At 41.9% G+C, this 19,283-nt stretch overlaps 2 protein-coding genes across 2 annotated transcripts in view; one reads left to right on the forward strand and one right to left on the reverse strand.

Annotated features, from left to right (window-relative positions):
* Positions 1 to 1,515: 1,515 nt before the first annotated feature.
* On the reverse strand, positions 1,516 to 8,881 carry MANSC1 (MANSC domain containing 1). The gene is made up of 3 exons (XM_042889878.1): positions 8,668 to 8,881; positions 7,712 to 7,852; positions 1,516 to 4,625 (listed from the first exon to the last, which is right to left on the reverse strand). Exons 1-3 carry the CDS (start codon positions 8,879 to 8,881, stop codon positions 3,631 to 3,633), a joined length of 1,350 nt encoding a protein of 449 aa, XP_042745812.1. The 3' UTR covers positions 1,516 to 3,630.
* Positions 8,882 to 11,575: 2,694 nt separating this feature from the next.
* The window catches only part of BORCS5 (BLOC-1 related complex subunit 5), a 70,379-nt gene continuing 62,671 nt past the window's right edge, over positions 11,576 to 19,283 (forward strand). The window contains exons 1-2 of the mRNA XM_042889765.1: positions 11,576 to 11,753; positions 12,885 to 13,028. Of these exons, the coding sequence (XP_042745699.1) occupies positions 11,696 to 11,753; positions 12,885 to 13,028 (202 nt within the window). The 5' untranslated portion in view covers positions 11,576 to 11,695. The remainder of the gene's footprint in view (positions 11,754 to 12,884; positions 13,029 to 19,283) is intronic.

The following is a 19,283-nucleotide window of genomic DNA, read 5'->3' on the forward strand; positions in this document are numbered from 1 at the left end:
TTTAGTTCCTGAACAACGTGCAAAAGTTTGTTGCTGTTTGATCACTTTACATCAGGGAGCATGGTGCACATTTAAGACCATATAAGAGCTGTCAGTGTACAGGACTTTTAGATAAGCATTGCCAAAAAGCATAACATACTAGGTGCAATTTTTTTTTTTTTTTTTGCAATTATTCTATCCTTTCTCTTTCATATTGCAACACTATTATCAGATGACTAAGTATGTTCATAAGATGTGCTTAATTAGGCATCACTGCTGAAAGAATGATTATAGGAAATCTCTTTCTCCTGTTCTTTTCACTGACCATGCCTATATGTGACTAAAAAATACAATTCAATTTAATATTATTAAAATGTATATGATTATATGCTTAATATTTTGTTGTCTTCTATGGTGCCTCATTATTGCTATACAATATACTAAGAAGCTTAAGTAAGAAGCTTAAGAAGTGTATGTGTATAATCTTCCACTAAAGCCTTCCAATAAACAAAACATTTTTGTCATAGAATGTATTTTGTAGTGAAATAGCCACAGAAAGTTAAAAACCAAGCAAAATAAAACATTTTTAAATTGACTTCCTTGCATTTGTCGATTTAGTAAACCGTTGTTGCCCTCTAGTGTTCAAACATAGCCCACGTTCCCCTACAGAATGTTCCCCGCAGGTCACCTAGTAATCCCATTTGCTCCAAGAATGCAAATGAATGAGAAAATATATATCCCTATGTGCAATGCTAAGGGAAGCTGTTGATGCTCTATTCCTGGAAGTGTTCAAGGTCTGGCTGGATGGGGCTTTGACCAACCCGGTGTAGCACAAAATATCCCCGCCTATGGCAGAGAGGTTGGAATCAGGTGATCTCTAAGGGTCCTTCCAACTCAAACGATTCTGATTCTATACTTACTTTTGATGTATGCATTAACATTTAAAGTTACTAAAAGACCACTCAGCTCAGCTTTCTTACCGAGTTAGTCATGATACACATGCAACTCACTGGTTTACTTCTGCCACTCATAGTGTATGATATTGTGTTGGCTGTTTTGGTTAGAAGGCAACGTTACCAGTGATGTTAACCAAATACATGCCCCATGCTCTGAATGACCCTACAGTCTGTCTGCCCTCCTTCCCTCGAATCTGTGTCCACTGCACTGTACTGCCTGAATTACTATCAACAATCTCTACCTCCAACAAAATTTTTATTATGCTAGAAATGCACAGCGATGATTCAGGAGCTCTTTTCAATACCTCTCCTGTAGTAAGTTGCTACGATGGCATAGACAATGTAGAAGGCTTCTCACTAAGCTGTAAATCTTTAGATAAAACTATAATCTCAGATTCAGACCTGCATTTTACATGTACCAGACCCAGTACTTGCAATTTCCTTAACTTGCTTCCCAGAAATATTTTCCATCTTTATCAAATTCCTTGACCACAAAACTTTGAAACTAGCTGATTAAAAAAAAAAATAAAAATAAAAAAAAAGCAAAGGATAAATGAAGTGCAGTCAACAGACCAGCTAATCAACTTGAGATACTTCTGCAAATTTATTCAATTCTAAGATATTATCCAGAGTGTTTTTTATGTAAGCATTGTCAGACAGAAGTAATGTAGAAAAAACAAATGTTTTTGTATCTATAAAGTAACTTGCAGCCTCCATACAGCAAGAGTTCAACTTCTTGACATAAGGAACACTGACATGTCTTTGATCATTGAATAATGTAATTTTCAGAGAATTTTCTGCATAAAGTTATTGTTAGAGCTCCCAAAAAACTTGCCTTGAGGCCATTTTTAGATCATGACTGCTTCCTGCTGCAGTAAACTTGACAGATCTAAGAACCTCGTGGACGTGGGTTACTTAGCATATTTTGTAATATAATTATTTGTTCCTATTCTTAAGGCACCTTTCCTTCTCTATCTTGATGTTTGTAGTTGATTATGCTGCCTCCCACAGATAATATCTAGGGTTTCATTCTGAAAACAGATTAAGACTGATCATGGTGTGGAAAAAAAGTGAGTTTGAACTGGAGGTTCAAACACTGGATGCTTACAGGCACTCTCATTTGCCTCTTATTCCAGAGGCAGGGAAACATACAGAGAAGCCGTGCTTACTACCGGTCATATGAACATGATGCCAGAAGTAAAAAAGATGTGCTTTGAGAACATGTAGAGTTCTACCCAGAGTTCTAGAGCTCTGATTAATGTTCATAAAGGTCTAAAGGGAGTTGGGAGGCAAATGGATGAGGACAGGATCTTCCCTGTGATGTGTAGTGGTAGGACAAGGAGAAATGGCCTAAATCTTGTATTTAGGAAGTACCATGCAAACATACAGAACTTCTTGACAATAAGGGTGATGGATCGGAATAAGTTGCCCAGAGTTTGTGGACTGTCCTTCTACAGAGATATTCAAGACACATGTGGATGCCTACCTGTGTGTTCTACTGTAGGGAACCTGTTTAAGCAGGAGGATTGGACTCAATGATCTCTTGAGGTCCTGTGATTCTGTGTGTGCTCCTATCATCTCTAGCCCTGTTGCAAGCAGTGCTTTTAAGAGCCACTAGACTGGTGAGGGAAATAAAAGAATGCTAGAAGCAGAAAGATAATGCAAAGTTGTTTAAGGTAATGCTTCTCTGACTGCAGGAAATATCTCTGAGTTTGGGACTCTTGCACAACACATCCATCAATGTTATTTAATACTTTCTTAATTCCCTTCAATCTGTCTAGATATTCAGGAACTAGAAACCATACTTTTTCTGTGTCCTCTGCTGATAATACAGCTGTTGTCTTTGCTCAGTTCCTTCACAAGTTTCCATCTGCTCTACAATTAATTGTTAAGTTTCAACTATAATAGGTTGAGGTATAGTAGAACAGATTCTCTGGTATACACCAAGTTGCTTGCTTGTGCTATTTGACATGGAAAAAAAAAAAAAAAAAAAAAGATTCCAGCTTTTTTTAACTAAATATGATAAAAACTATTTGACATATCCTGCAAAGAATCCTGCTAGAGGGTGGTGCTCTCTTCACAAAAGGCAAACTAAAATTTGCAGCAGGTGGTTTTAAGTATAGCTTATGATTTATGCACATGGAAGCATTCAAGATAAATATCAATGAACACAATGTAGCTAAGGAAAGTTAAGCCAAACACATTTTGAATACAACAGTTTACTCCTTGTACCTAAAACCATTTGGATGCTATATACTACTACCCAATACTCACTTAAGGCTCAGATAGAGTATACAGGATGCCATATACACTTACATGATGCCAGACTTGTGTAATACTGATGTACTTGGAGGCAAAAAACATTGAAAGTGCTCATGTGCTGCACAATTAATTAGGTCAAATTCTATTCTGCTAATCTAGTCACAGACCATACTCTTGAAATTATTTTTCTCCTTAAATACGAGAACTTCTTTGCTTAGCTTGAGTGTCTGCACTTAGGATTTGATACTAACTCAAATGATAGGCATTATAATTCAGTCTGAAACAGCAGTTCTCTTCCCCACCAAAACCATGTGGCCACTGGTGACCAAAAAAGGAATGCATCCTCGTCTGAGATTTCATATTCACTCTTCACTTTCAGAGTAGTTCTCACAAAGATGATAAATGCTCCTAACAATCTATTCCCTATGCTCCATCATACATCAGCATACATTCCATTGATCAAATAATCCAACCTGGTATATTGTCTCTTCTGAAGAGATTCATGCATTTTCTTCCCTGTGAGTGCAATAACTAAGAGCAAGAATATCACCCCAAAAAGTAAAGCCACTACAAGTCTGCTTTTGTCTTCCAGCTGAACAAAGCCTTTTCTTCTCTGAACGTACTCTGAGAGGTGGTCTTCCGAATCAGATGGGTCATAACCCTGATGGTTGTTTTGGGAAGCCACGGGGGAAGCACTAGTAGAGAGAGCAAAACTTGAAAAAGAGACAAGGGTAACATGACTGGTATAACTGGCAGAGACAGCTGTTGGCTCAGGAGGTATGGATGAAGTTCTGAGCCCTGCTGAGCTGGTGGCTGTTACAGGATTTGAGGTCACCCATTTGGCTGTAGAAGTAGAAGCAGAAGTTGTGGGACTGGAAAGAAAAACATGAGTAGCAGCAATCTTGGCAGTAGGGATACCAGGTTCAGCTCTAGCAATTGCAGTAAGCATAAAGGTTGTTGTCCTAGTGACAGTACCAGCTTTGGCACCACCTGTAAACAAAGAAGTTGTATGAGATTTCAGTCTGACAGTACTTGTAGGCAGAGGAGTAACAGTAGTACTGCTGGGACTGGGAACATTAGACTTAGTGGTGGGGAACAAAGCAGAAGGGTTTCCAATTTGAACAGTAGATGATGTATTTGGTGGTGGATTAATTACTTTCTGCCTTGGCAAGGGGTCTAAAGTCTTGGGATTGTCTGCCCTTTGTGACTCAGGGAAAACTGTATGAAATTCAGTGCTGTCTACATGTTTATCCATATGGTTCAAGAATTCAGATGCTTGATGAAAAACAGATTGATGCAAAGCAGGGGTATGATTCTGATGGCTAGCCTGACTTTGAGAAATAAAAGCTCTGGCATCTGAAGGTACAGAGCGTTCATTTGAATTGAAGTCCTCATTTTTGAAGGATGTGTCCTCCAGAGCATGGGTGTCTGTAAAGAGAAAGAAAATATCAGTATTCAATTGCTGAATCTATTTTTAATTACCACGGGCTCACTCTAATTATTTATATTGTAAAGGAATAGCATTATTGGGGGCTTCAGAAAGTAATGAGTAAACAAACAGAAGCATCAAGATATTTTACTTAAAGTACGCAGTGACTTTTATGTTGTCTGTGTCATAAGACCTATTAATCTCAAGCTGGAACACATCAGAACCCAACTGCAGCTCCTTAAGAGAATTTACCTATGCAAACCAGTCATTCCTATATGTTTTGTACTCATATGGCATGCATATGATTCTTCAGAGCTGTGAAGTACAGTAAGTATGCCCACTGCCTTTAAACTATTCCAGTCTCTGTCAAATTAAGAAGATACAATCAACCTTGCTTCTGACAGATGTACGTACTTCTATACAGCCAAAAACAAACATCCCGTGACTGCTTAATAGGATTCACTTCACATATAGGAATTGCTTTATGATAACAGGTGGTAATAGTATCCCCATCTGAGTGGAGGGAAACTAAGTGACTTTTCCAGAATCACTTGAAAAAACAAGGGCAGTTTAGACATTTTGATGACAAGTCTCTTGAGGTCCAAGGCCTCCTGGCATCTGCAAGTTCTCTACTCCTTAGATTTCACATGTCTGCAACATTCTGATATTTTACGACACAGATGAGGTGTCCTTGGAGCTTCTATTTACAGTGGAAGGAAGAAGGAGTTCCTAATTTTTGTGAGATTTTTCTTTCTCAACTGTAAGAAATTGTTGGTATTCCTACAAATGTATCATACAGAGCAGGAGATCAGCCCTGCTGAGTTTGCAAAATACATTTCTGGTCAAAGTACTTAGCCAAAGAATTTAAGATTTTCGTTGTCACTTCTTTCTCAAGTAGAAACTCATATCTAAAGGAATTAATTTATTTCAGGCTTATAATACATGCAAAGAAATCTAACAGGCTGCTGTCAGAAGATATATTTGCAAGCCCTAAATTCTTCCAAAAACTGAAGTGAAAAACAAACAAAAAAGGGCAATGCTTTAAATAAGAGGACAGCAACTTGAACTATAGACACCAATTTTTATCCTAACCGTCCCTAGTTTGTTAGCAAAGTAAAGGAATAAGCTGACAAATAACAGTGTTCAGGCACTACATAATCACAGAAGCTGTATGGCAAAAGACAGCCAAACTCTCAGCTGCAGTCTGCAGTTCTGAACACGTTTCCACAGCACTGAGGAAATGGCCTGTCACAACCACTGAGTCAGTCACCAACACATTTTTCCTTGTTCCCAGTGCACTCCGATAGCCTCCTCCATGCATTTAAATAAATAATTGATGCAGTGTGACAATCATTTGCAGTGTGCTATGTCATCTTCAGCTCACTCGCCTCAGCTACAGCTAGGAAAATGGGCAGTATTCATGCAGGGTTCAAAGGGCAAAATATGGAGGCAAGCCAGTGATGAGTCCTGCACAGGAGTTAAGTATCTGCTTCCCTGCAGCACTGAGATTAATTAACGTAACTGCCTTGTTTTACTAACACTACTTTATTTTCAGCTTTAAACTAACTGTAGTCTTGGTCTTCATTTTAGATTATATGCTCCCAAACACAACTGCCCATAACTACTGTGCTAGGTGCAGCTGTGGCACTAGAACAGATACACTTGTTGGCAAGAAAGAACAAAAGAACAAAAGAAAGAACATTACAGAAGACAACCTTTAAAAAGAAATTAAAAAAACAAAGTGGTCCTGTTGATATCTCAAATCCAATGAACTGCATTAGAAACCAAACCTCAAACTGTCAATCTCAAAAAACAAATAAACACCCCCTGAGCATACATGGATTGCATTCATCAGTTCTATGTGGCTATCTCAGTGCAGTGGAAAAAGCAAACTCCGCAGAAGTACAGCAAAAAAGCAGACATTATTTCTTTTTCAGCAATCACTATTTGCGATAGGAATCAGGAAATGCTTTACTTCCCAAGACAGAGGTTGTTTCCAGTAGTTAACAAGCTACAAGAATAGTTTAAAATCAAACAAACAAAAAACAAACCAAAACCAACAAACCAACAACATAAGCAATTTTGTTACTAACACAATTTCACTATTTCAGTGTATTTTTTAGCAACAGAATATATTTATCCTTTTAGTTTAGTATGTAGAACATAGTTTAGTTCTATGTAATCACATGAAGATTCTCATATATTGAAACAACAACAACAACAAACAGAAAAAACACACAAAGCTTCAAATGTTTGTCAGTACCAACACCACCATGTGCTGCTACCTTTGTATGCTTACCAGGAACCTAAGGTAAATAAGCTAACATCACCTTTATGATTAGCATTAACTGAGCATTACACTATCTGCATGACAAAAGCTCAATCACAATTAAGTCTTCCTTCTTTCTCTGCATTCTTTATGTTCAAACAGGTCTGGTGCAAATCAGTGCCAATCAGTAAGTAAGTCTTGCTATTAAAAATGCTACAGCACGTGACAGGCAGTGAGAAAGTTGTGACTGCAAAGCCCAAATGCCATAAAGCTTTGAGATTAGCCAGTTTGCATCTGTGCCTCAGGTTCCGTAACTGAAAACAGAAAATAATGATTATTATCATCAATTACTCACTAACATCCCAGCGGTGCTCTGAGGCTTGCCTAACATCTGTGTATATATGGTATTTATCAGAGTTGCATGAATCCTTTGAATGCACAGATGGCTACAAGGGCATCATATTTCTATTGCTTTCAACAATGCCCTTACATGTTATGTACTAGAAATTTTCCATGGACAGAATACACTGAGATGGATAAAGCTTCTTTTTTTTTGTTTTAAACAAAGGAAAACTATGAGGAGTTCAGAATTTTATGTGAAGGAATTTCATAATGGTTAGGCCTGTGTAGATGCAGACCACACACTTGCCTAACCACCTCCCACAAAGCACAAGAATAGTATTTTCAAATTAGAGCACTTGGTTTAAAACGTTTTACTAAAGATGCAACTCTGAACCATTATCTAGCCACTGCTGAAAAGTCATGGGGGATAATGCAGTGTGGGGATTTGTGGCTTTTACTGTTACACATACTTACCTTGAGCTATCTTGTAGCTCACAAGCCCCATTGCAGGTTTCATAGGACAAGCCTCTGTGCTAGGGCAATAAAACAAGTAGCAGTTTGGTTGTGTGCTTGTCCTTTGAGCATCAAAAATCACAAAGTTACATTTCTTGTCTCCTGCAAAAGAACATACACACATTTCAGTAACAAGAACTTCTATAGCATCTTGATAATAAATTCTGGTTTGCTAAAAAGTAAAAAATTCTGGTTTTCCTTCCACAAGTAAGAGAAAAACTACCTACATCTAGCATTCCTGTGGGAAAAACAACACAGGACTGCAGAAGAATGGCTGAAGGCCAGCATATGAAAGGTTACACCTTCCTCTTCCTGTACAGATGAATATGTGGAAATAACGAGTCTAACCTCTTATTCTCCCCTCACCCACACCATGCTGGCAGCACTTTATATAATGATTTTTTTTGTTTATGAATCCCGATAAATCTGAAAATTTCCTCAATGTATCTGTGGATATGCACTTTTTCCATCAGTTATGGGTAACTTTTATACATTGTCATTTCTGCTTGCTGCTTTATCTCCTACCACTCTAAAAGCCTGACAAAAATCAGCAGTTCCAGGGCAGTGAAAGCATTTTCATTTCTGGCTAAAACCAGTGTTACTTTGTAGTGTGTCTGCTGAAGCGATGCATGCAGGTCTGAGTGGCTTTAATACTCAAAGCTACCTCCACTGTACCGCACTTACTTTCTGGAACACACTGATATCAACACTCTGGCATCACATTAGGCCGGGACAGGCAGCAGCCGCATGCCACAACTACTGGCAGTGTAAGTGGCAGAGAAATGAACATTTTGGTCCTGAGCACAGCAGAGTCCCTCGTCCCTCGCCCCTTTCCTATGCGAGCCCGGGCAATTCTGTAAGTAATCTCCTCAATGTTCATAAGCAGTAACAGAAAAGGCCGGAGAGAATTCGGTTACCTGACAGCTTTTTTCCCAAGCAGCAGGCATGTATGCAAGCCTCTGGTGTTGAAACGTGCACTGGTTCCGCACCTCGGATACCCATGGGGAGAGACAAGTTGATATCGATGATGGCGTTGTCCATTCGCTGCGCGGCACAGCCCTGGCCCAGGCTCGGCGCAGGCATCGCGCAGCTGACGGCCAGCAGGCAGAGCGGGAGACCGCGCACAGCCATGGCCACCTGCCCGCCCTCCCGCGGGCGCCACTCCCGCCACTCCCGCTGCCCGCCCGCGCCTGGGCCGCCGGCTGCCACGCGTCCGGGACAAGGGGCGGGGCGGCCCGGCACCGCCTTGCTGCCGTGGGCTCGCGGCTCCCGCTGGTCGAAGGGTCGGGTGTCGGTGGGGTTTTACTCAAAGCCGCGGTGAGAGCCGTCCTTGAGACTGTAGCAAAAGCAATTCATATGCATATTCTGGTCTAAATGTATTCGTGCGTACTTCAGTGCTTGTGTAAGACTGTCTTGGCTACCTGAGTAATCCTGTTCAAACCATAGCAAAGGTAGGCGGCGTTTGCTGAATGGGAGCCGTGCAGCAAGGGCTACGTGCTGGCAGTGCTGCCTGACAAGTGCGGCGTTCCTTCCTGAGCAGCCTTATTGGTAGTGTTTGCTTAACTCATGTTTGTACTTTGAAAATTTTCGGTTCCTCTTTTTTCTTTTTTTTTTTTCCCCTTATTTTTTTCCCTCTTCCCCTCTCCTGGGCCCCCCACCTCCATCAGAGCAGTGTTCAGGCATAGAAGTGGCCCACAGAGTAAGGAATGAAAGGAAGCAACAAAAGAACTGTGCTACATATTCCTTCTTCTTCAGGTATCTCATCCTGCATCATACCTACAATATCATTGCTATGATTGTAAATAAAATGTTTGTTCCTTTTGAGGCAGTCCATTACATGAACAGTTACCAGAGAGCAGGTTATTTCACACAGCAATTGTAAAACAAAATGATAACAGTCTGATCGTTTCTCTTTTGGTCACCTACTCTCTGCTTTAATACAATAAACTTAAACCTCTGGGACACAGGTTAAATGTCTGTAAAATTCAGTGAGGATTTTTTGCTTTTCCAAGGCATGTTTGAGATCCCCACTTGGAGAAGGTGCGCTGGCAGCAGCAGCATATTCTGCTTCACACTGACTTGCTGCCTTCTGTGCTGTTTCAAAAATCAAGGCCCATGTCAGAGAATGGTCAGCAACTTTATTCTTCATACTCATTCAGCTGGGAGTTGACTTTTATAGGGGCATATATGTTAAAAGTGACACTACTACTAGTTACACAATTAAAACACCATTCAGTTTCAAGTAATCTATTCCTGTCAAACACTGAATATATAAAGTAATAAAGGACAAACAAAACCAATAATAACTAGATATTTGCCAAGGCCCTTATGTTGTATGGATCATGGCCAGATAAACATCAGATTTGTATGCGTTAATGTAACCACATACAACTGCACACTGTGTAGTTTCAGGTACACTGACCTAGCTGTTGCAGGACAGTTGCAGGACACGGCAGAGGATTTGTTTTGCCACACTGGGGGCAAAATAATTAATTTGCATGACAACTACATTCAAATATAACTTTACTGTAATAATGTTTTCAATAATAAAACTTTATATAGCAGAAACACACATTGGTTGATAGGTAAGCTAAATATCAGAATTGTGGATCATAAATATTTTCCAGGGGCAGTAAGATACTACATATTCACACAACTACAATAATAAACAAAAGCACAAAACAGGGGAGCTGCAAAGTGTGCTTGACAAAACACTCAGAAGTCTGTAACATAAAAGTGGAAATGAAGCTAACTGCAAGCTAAATATGCTGCATTAAATTTAGCTAATCTGTCTGAGAGTGATGGATAACTTTGCATGCCTTTATGGCAAGCACTGGTGGGGTTGCAGCTCTGCAGACATTACATGCTGCCTTTGAATACTGCCACTGAAGCTACTCATGGATGACTTTAATACTGTGTGTGAATAGTGCAGGTTCAGAACTCAGCTTTCTAAACAGGGTCGTGCCAACAACAGTTTGTTCTCCTTCCTAGTAATCACATTTATTTGAAAATATTTAGTTGTTGTTTTGGCAGGAATTAAGCAGTTGTAGCTAAAAGATGTGTTGTTGGGTTACAGCTAGTGAAGCATAGCCTGCAGCTGCCAGAAGAGGTGCTGGACGGAGCTTTTTTCTCTGCAGCCCACATGTAGGTAACAGATGTGCAGTTCTCACAAGACAGGAGGGGGATTTTTATATTAAATTAAATCTTGGCAAGAATTAGTGAAGGCAGCCAGGAGAGGTAATGCATTCGCGGTTGAGGTTAAGACTTGGACAGATGTTGTGCATCGTTCAGGAGTGGAGAGCAGACTCGTTTAGAAGTTAGCATGTGCCAGAACTTATTTGTGGGCAATTCTTCTGTCAGAGGTAAGTATGTGGCTTCTTTGCATGCTGCTAGCTGGTTGGTTACCTATCATCAACCAACATGCTTTAGCTTTCAAAAGGTGAGAAAAAAATGACATAGGAGAACAGTATGACCTGACTGAGCACGTGCTATTATTGGGTGGTTTGGGATAGCTGGGGTGTTTTGCAGCCTTGCCTTTGATTGCCATGAATATCAGTGCTGATAATTAAAAATCTAGATTAGCACTATCTCCCCCAACCCCTTACTCTCAGGGAGGCCAGACAGGGCAAGCAGAAGCGGGCCTAAGGGGAGCAGAGGGCGCTGTGAGCCCCGCTCCCCACCAGTAAATCCGCCCCAGGGCCGAGCACCAGACTCCGCCCCGCCCCGCGCACTGCGAGCAGCGGCAGCGCCTCGCCCGGCGCCTTTAAGCAGAGCTCCGCCTGCTTGCCGCGCCACGCCGGGCGGGGCCCGCTCCTGGCGCGGAGGCTAGCCGGCCCAGCCGGAATCCCGGGCGGCTGTGGGGGCAGCGTGGCCCTGCGTTGCAGGGTGGCGGGCAGGAAGGGAGTCGGCGCAGCGCGTTGCATTGCGAGCGCCGTTGGTGTCGCCATGGGAGCGGAGCAGAGCGCGGAGGCCGAGAGCCGCCCGGGCGAGACCAGCGCCTCAGGTCGGTGGCGGCGGCTGCCCAGCTGCCCCGCTGGGCCGGGGCTGTAGGGAAGCTACGGGGCCGAGTACGTGCGGGAGGGGCTCAGCGGTGCTGTAGGGGCGGAGGAGGCTGTGGGGTGGGGTGGGGGAGGGTTTGGGTGCTGGTGTTGCTGCAGGACGAGGCGCAGGAGTCGTGACCTCTGGTAGTACTGACTGATAGATGCGTGCTGGGGAAGGAGGTGCAGCAGGAATGGCAGATGCGAATGGGAGCCACGGTGGGCGCCTCGCTGCTAGGTGGGGTGCTGGGTCCGGTGGGTGTGAGGATGCTGACCTCGGTGGGGAGAAGTGGGAGGGATCATAGAATCATAGAGGCTTGGGTGACCTTAAAGTTTTAAGTGACCTTAAAGTTCATCAAGTTCCACCACTCCTGCTGTTGGCAAGGTTGTCAACCACTAGATTAGGTTGCCCAGAGCCCTATCTAGCTTGGCCTTGAATGCCTGCAAAGTTGGGGCATCCACAACTTCTGTGGGCAGCCTGTGCCAGTGCCTCACTGCCCTCTGAGTTAGGGGGAAAAAAATAAAATCACAGAATGGCCAGGGTTGGAAGGGGCCTCAAGGATTGTGAATCTCCAACCCCCCCCTGCCACATGCAGGGCCACCAGCCTCCACATTTAATACTAGACCAGGCTGCCCAGGGCCCATCAAAGTACCTGAATGTGAACGATAACGACTGTGTAACACTACAGTAAGAGCTCCAAATGTATTTGAATTTAAGTTATTGAGGTAAATCTTTCCTATAAAGGTATCTAAAACGATAAGAGAGCATTACTGCTGCAGCATAACAATGACAAATAAAACCTTTGTTAGTTTTTGCCTTCTGCCTTCATGGCAAACATGTAAGGTTATCCCTAGAGTCAGAAGGCAGCACATCCTTAGCATTCTGTTGTCTCCTTCTGAAAAACTTTGTTGAATGAAGTGTGTACATTACCAGAGAGAGAATGAGAAGGGAGGGACAGCCTGTGGTTTCAGAGATTTGTTATAGAAAACATACTTGCACAGCATTAAATGTGATATCGTTCTCATAGGGTTAAATTCAGATGGAATCTATTTATTAACTTGATTGTTTCTTATCCTTTCTCCCTTTGTTTTTCCAGCATCTCCATCCCCAGCTAAACAACGAGCAAAAATGGATGACATTGTGGTGGTAGCCCCAGGAACGCAGTCTTCACGGAACGTGAGCAATGATCCAGATGTCATAAAACTGCAGGAAATTCCGACGTTCCAGCCCCTTTTAAAAGGTGACTGTTTCTTCTCTGTTTTTAAAGGCCCTTTTTTCTGTGTGTGTGCCTAATAGAGTATTGCGTTGTGTATCTTGAGGTTCCTGCTGAAGCTTGTTTCCATCCATGTTTTTTGCTACCTTGCCTTTGTTTTAAACTGTACTGTTTTTGTATTTCATGATTATTTCCAACCTTCTACTGATGTATGAATTAGAGATGTGCTAGTAATGATCTCTGTAGTAGAACCATCTACTGTGCAGACAGGGCGACTCCAGGTTTCCCGGATGGCCAATACCATTTGGTTGAAAGGATGTGCTAGTATGTTGCAGACTACAGTCTCTAGTTTTGTTCTAGGTTCTTAGAAACACTTGTGTGTTACTGTCCCAGACTAAAGCTACGTGCTCTTGGATTCAGTTACTTGAAATCAGGATTTATTCTTGAAGGTTTCCAGTCTAGAGTAGATTGTGTCCTTGGTCCTTGTTTAGGAATGGGGAAAACTGTCCATGTGCCTCATGGCCTAGCCCTGGCGTGCTCTCTCTCTCTCTCTCTGGAGGCTGTGCAGAGCATCTCTTGGGAAGAAAAATGTATGGAGCAGCATGCATGAATTGGGCTGGTAGCAGCAGCCAAGTCCTGGCCTCTTTCTCTTCCTGTAACAACATGGGTCAGCAAATGTGTGTGAATACATTATGTAGTGAGCACTTAGGGAACCAACGGTTTTGAAAGTTTGAGTTTTAGTGTACATATGTGCATTGGCTGGATTTCTTGTGTGTGCCTTGTAGGCCTGTTGTGGCAGTGAGGAGATTGTGGGCTGCTGGTCCTTGCTGCTAAAAGGAAGTGGTTTTGTACAACTGAAGGTTTAGGCACTGCTTGCCACTGATCCATGCATAGCTGATGGGAAGATGTGGTAGCTGCTTTGCCCTGTAGGCATTGCTGGAGAGGATGTGACATTGCTATTCAGATAAACTCTTCACTTTATTTATTTTAACATCAAACATGACTAGGACTTGTGGACACTATGACAGCCCAGTGGGCGAAATGTCTGGCATTTTATTGGGTAGTACCAGAGAGGGATCTTGGGTCTATGTGACACTGGCAGTACTCTTTCCAGCAGGATTTGAAAGAGAGGATGCTACTGAATACGATAAAAACAACCACTGATGTTTTTGGGGCTAGTATTACTGTCCCTCTTGACTAAGGAGAATGTGTATTGCCTATACCTTTTCTGTGTTTGTTTGTTTTTTTTTAACTCTACGGACAGTGACGTTGTGGGAATCTGTGTTTTGACGTATTCCCAACACTTTTACTACCATTTTAGAACTGGCTGTGAGATTGCTGAAGTTGGTATTGCACTTTTGACAGAATGTTTGTTGCTTGTGTCCCGCCTTGCACTAAAGGCAAAATCAAGATCTCCTCAGTGATAGCTTGCAACGTAAGTGCTGAAACTCAAATTCACAAAGGGAATAAGGAAGCTTTAATCTAAGAGGTCAGATTTATAAGATTGGGTATTTGTGGAACATGTGAGCGTCGAAGTATGTTTGCACAAGAACTGTGAGAGTCCTGGCAAGCAAAGCTGCAGTCACTTCCAGGGACATGGTTCCTATGTAGGTGCTGAGAACTAAGATGGCTTGGGATGGGAAGTGAGAAAAGAGAGGTAGCAGCAGCCACCTGGCTGAGAGAGACAAATTGGACAGTCACCAGTCCAAACTCTTTAGTAAATATGCATACATTAAGATATTTAATGGTTTGTTGTCTTTGTTGCTAAGTTGCATTTGCTTTTGTTTTGGATCTGAAACTAAATAAAAGAAAGCTTCTGTTCCTTTCGTACCACTTGATCTGCTGAGTCCCTTAAGATGTGGGGACATCTGGTGACTGCTTATTAGCGTTGCATTCCTAATTGTATTGACTAACGTGAAGAGATTTTGCATCTTCAGATACACCATTGCTTGAACAACAGGACTGTGATCTGAGCTGAGTCTTTAGAGATCCCAGGTATGCCACAGGCATGAACCCATTCTGTTTTGGATTGGTTTCTTTGTTCTTCACAGGCAAGACCATGTTCCTGGGATGGATAAAGAAGGATACTGAGTTCTCTTAGGATTTGATCCTAAAGCTTGCATCTCATGAGCAATTGACTTGGAGAGCTTAAAGCATGAACTGATAGCTCTTTTGGGATTGGCTATAATTTTCCGTTTGCCCTTGGCTAAGCAAAACTAAGGGATTTTCTTCTCAAGTCTCAAAAGAAGCCTAATGATTAAGTTAATCAATTGGGAAAGCGCGTTATCAGCAAGAAACTGCATTTTTTGCAGGACACAAAACACTGAAAAGCCAAAGCACATATCTCTCCTAGCCATTTTGAATTGATCTTGTTGACCAGTACCCAAACTTACAATAAAATGACAGTGTCATGTCCATTGCATCTTTTATACTGGATTTACTTTGATTTCTTTGGAAAAATCCACACGATATCCACACACTGGAGTTTCATCAGCTATGATGCCATGGGATTCTTAATTATATTTGTCTTCTCCAAAATTCTATGGTAATTACTGAGCATGTATAATAAACAGTGTTTGAGAGGTTAGAGTTTAAGCATTTGTTGATTCTGGTGTGAGGACCTGTCCGATAGTTATTCAGTAAGCTGAATATTACTATATTGAATTGGTGGGATAGCTCCTAGAATGGTGGGTGAGTCAAAGACTGGAGTGTAATTTTTCTTTTATATGCTGGGGAATATCTTCATATCTTCTTCAGTGCTACATTCATGTAGACAGAAAGGGGTGAGTGCTACCAGATGTGGTTAGGAAATCATTCCAGTGGATGCCTGTTGTATTGCTATTCACAAAAGTCAAATACCAATCTTGCTCAAACAGAGGAAAACATTTGCTTAGAAAGGTACACCTGGGAGATAGATGCCTGTTTTTCCATATTAAGTGCTGTATATTTGGGGTACAGAGAGGTTGAGTGTGCAGACTTCTAGTAGAAATACTAGGAGAGAATTTCACTATTTGAGAGTGTGTTTGTTAATTTTTGAGCAGTGAGGAAAATATAGAATCTAAACTCCTGAGAGCAACGGAGTGTCCAATGAGAATACTCCTTTGAGTCATTCATTCCCTGTAGGAGCTACTTTGGTATACAGAATGAAATGTGGTATGCTGTTTCTTTCCTTTATGTTGCTTCTTGAAGGTATGCATACACCAATGAAGCTGCTTCTGTTTAGTGTCCCTGATACTTGCAGCCTGTTTATAGCATAAAGTCATAACCAGCTGTGTGTAAAAGTCCTCATCTGTGAATTCCAGAGAAAAGTTGGTATTTTGCACATGGAATATTCAATGTTTTTTTGTTTTTTTTTTTTAACCTGTGCAAATTTTCTTGGTGAAATAAGTTGAGTGCATTAATGATTTATTGTTGTAAACTTCCCAAAGCTCTTGAGAAGGGTATTTAGTTCTTTTTTGTGTGTGTTGTGGAAGCAAAATTCTTACTGCATTCTTCCAGAGGAAATCATCTCTCTCAAAGTTCAAGAAAGACTGAGATCTGTCTTTCTGGTAGCAGCACAGTGTTACGTTAAACAAAAAAAGGCAGATAAATATAAAGGATGTGTTGATGCATATTAGCAACATAAGAGTAAATGTTCAAGAGCTAGTCATCCAAATACAAATGTAATTCCTATCTTGTGCAAAGGCCAGCAAGATCTTTATGCAAACAGGAGGATGTGGATGACTGGAGTTTGTTGTCTGAGGACTCTGTGTGGCTGTCCTGAAGTGACATACTCTAGGCATCCTAGCACAAAGTAAATCTAATGAGTTTGGTGGGGTTTTGTGCGTGGTGTTTGTTTTTTGTTTGGTTGTTTTTTTGTTTGTTATTGTAAGGAAGACAACATAATTGATGCCCATTTGTGGCATTCCTCTTTCAGGAGAAACAATTCAGCTTTCAGTGGCTTTGGGTCAGCTGGAAAGCATAAGGCTCCCAGGTTTGTATTAGAAGAAAAGTTATGTTTCTTCATAGGTAGTTGACAAGAAATATCACAGAGATATTCTAAGATACAGTGGTTAGGTTGTTGGTATGCTTCGGAAACTTGAGGTACAAGAGGATGTCTCGAAGACTTGTGTGTATGATGGATCTTGAAATAAATTTAGTCTGTATTTGTTCTTTGTAGGTAAATTTACTTGAAAATAAATTTGTTCCTACTTATGAGTAACATCCTGTACTGGTAAAAGGTTTTCTGTGTGAAGAAGTAAGCAGAGAGGAATGTGTCTCACTGCTGGTGTGAGCATCAGAATCTTTCTTACATTGCTGTCTTCCTACCTTGTCCTCTAGGATCTTGTGATTAGCTAGCTCACCAGTCAAATGTAATGATTCTTCTGATTATCTTGCGAGCATTTGTGACTTATTGCCTCTGACAAAAGCTGCCAAAAAGGCATTGATTTTCTGCTTCTGCTCACCAAGCTCAGTTACTAATTTTGAGTCACACATATATTTTGTCATTTCCAAATCCTCCTTGCCAACAGAACAGCTAATGGTACCAGGATTGTGTCTAATAAGTTGTTTGTGGAATTCTTATTTTTAGTTTTTAAAGGGAATGTCAGGAGAAAATGGTGTCTGTGCTTTATTGAGAGAGATTTCTGAGAGATTTATTCTTTCAATTGTTAATATCATGAAGTACTCTGTGTTCGCTACAACAGGAACAACTGTTGTAAACATCTGGCATTTGGATGTATAGAAAACAAAATTGTGTCTGGGATGTGTCAGTGACACAGAGACTGAAGTAACTTGTTGGTCAGAGATGATGGGACCTTAAAGTGCTTGCTGAATTCCTGGATGAAGCTGACACACAGATAGAAAGCTGTAGCACCTTTGCAGTCTGTTATGGCAGTGAGCACTGCAGGTATGTTAAGGTAGATGCACAGATGACCATGGATGCTCAAGAGAAATAGCTGAGTTTTTTTTAGTAAGGAATGTCTGCTGTGTTGGAGGAAAGGTAATTATGTATTTGAAACAGCATTTCAATGAGGAATCTCTATAAATCTGACAGATTTCCCTGTAGCTATCATCAGTGATCCCTTCAGCTGTGAAGAAGCCCTACTTCCCTGGTGTTGAAAATCTGAAATAAGTCATTGGAAGAAAATCAGCAAACCTCTTGCCAAAGATCACTTTGCGGTGAAGTCCTGCCATTAGGAATCAATGAAACTGTAGGTAGAATGCAGGCAGATTGTTGGTTGGTTGTTTGCTTGTTTAAAAAAAAAAAAAAAACCGTGGAATGCTCCTGGATGCCCCCTGCATCAATGAACTCCCACCTCCACACTCAAAAATCCCAAGGCAAACAAAAAAGCAATCAGTTGAGCTCACTTCGCAGTGTTTGAGCCCAGAATTGCCTTTCTAGAGTCATGCAGCTGACCACTTCACGGCAAGTGCCTCCCTGGCCCGGTCAGTGAGCTGTGTGCTGCCTGGTGGGTGTGTGGCTCACCAGCTGCGCACATCCACCAGACATGTAGTGTTGTTCAGTCCTCCTTTACTCACCGTACCGGTCTGTAGTTGTTTGTACTCTATGTGCACACTATATACAGCATGTATAAACAATACATACCAACTGTGTATATACAAAACATGTTCTTGACCCCCTTTTGATGTTCCACTGCCTGATTACTCCTGGGCTCCATCAGGAGAGGGGTGGCCAGCAGGGACAGGGAGGTGATTGTCCCTCTCTACTCGGCTCTTGTGAGGCCCCATCTGGAGTACTGTGTCCAGGTGTGGAGCCCTCAGTACAAGAAAGACATTGAGATTTTGGAAAGGGTCCAGAGGAGGGCGACTAAGATGATCAGGGGGCTGGAGCACCTCCCCTATGAGGACAGGCTGAGGGAGTTGGGCTTGTTCAGCCTGGAGAAGAGAAGGCTGCGGGGTGACCTCATTGCAGCCTATCAATACCTGAAGGGAACCTACACCCAGGAGGGGAGTAAACTCTTCAAAAGGGCTGACAACAGCAGGACTAGGGGAAATGGTTTTAAGTTGAAGGAGGGAAGATTTAGGTTGGATGTTAGGGGGAAGTTCTTTACAAGGAGAGTGGTTAGGCCCTGGAACGGGCTGCCCAGGGAGGTTGTGGATGCCCCGTCCTTGGACATGTTTAAGGCCAGGTTGGACGGGGTCCTGGGCAACCTGATCTGAATGTGTATGTTTGGTGGCCCTGCTAGGCAGGGGGGTTGGAACTACATGATCCTTGGGGTCCCTTCCAACCCGGGTGATTCTGTGATTCTGTGATTCTGTGATTCTGTGATTCTGTGATTC

The sequence above is a fragment of the Lagopus leucura genome, unplaced genomic scaffold (genome assembly GCF_019238085.1).
Source record: "Lagopus leucura isolate 7727_CA_CO unplaced genomic scaffold, USGS_WTPT01 Super-Scaffold_100159, whole genome shotgun sequence".
NCBI classification, from domain to species: Eukaryota; Metazoa; Chordata; class Aves; order Galliformes; family Phasianidae; genus Lagopus; species Lagopus leucura.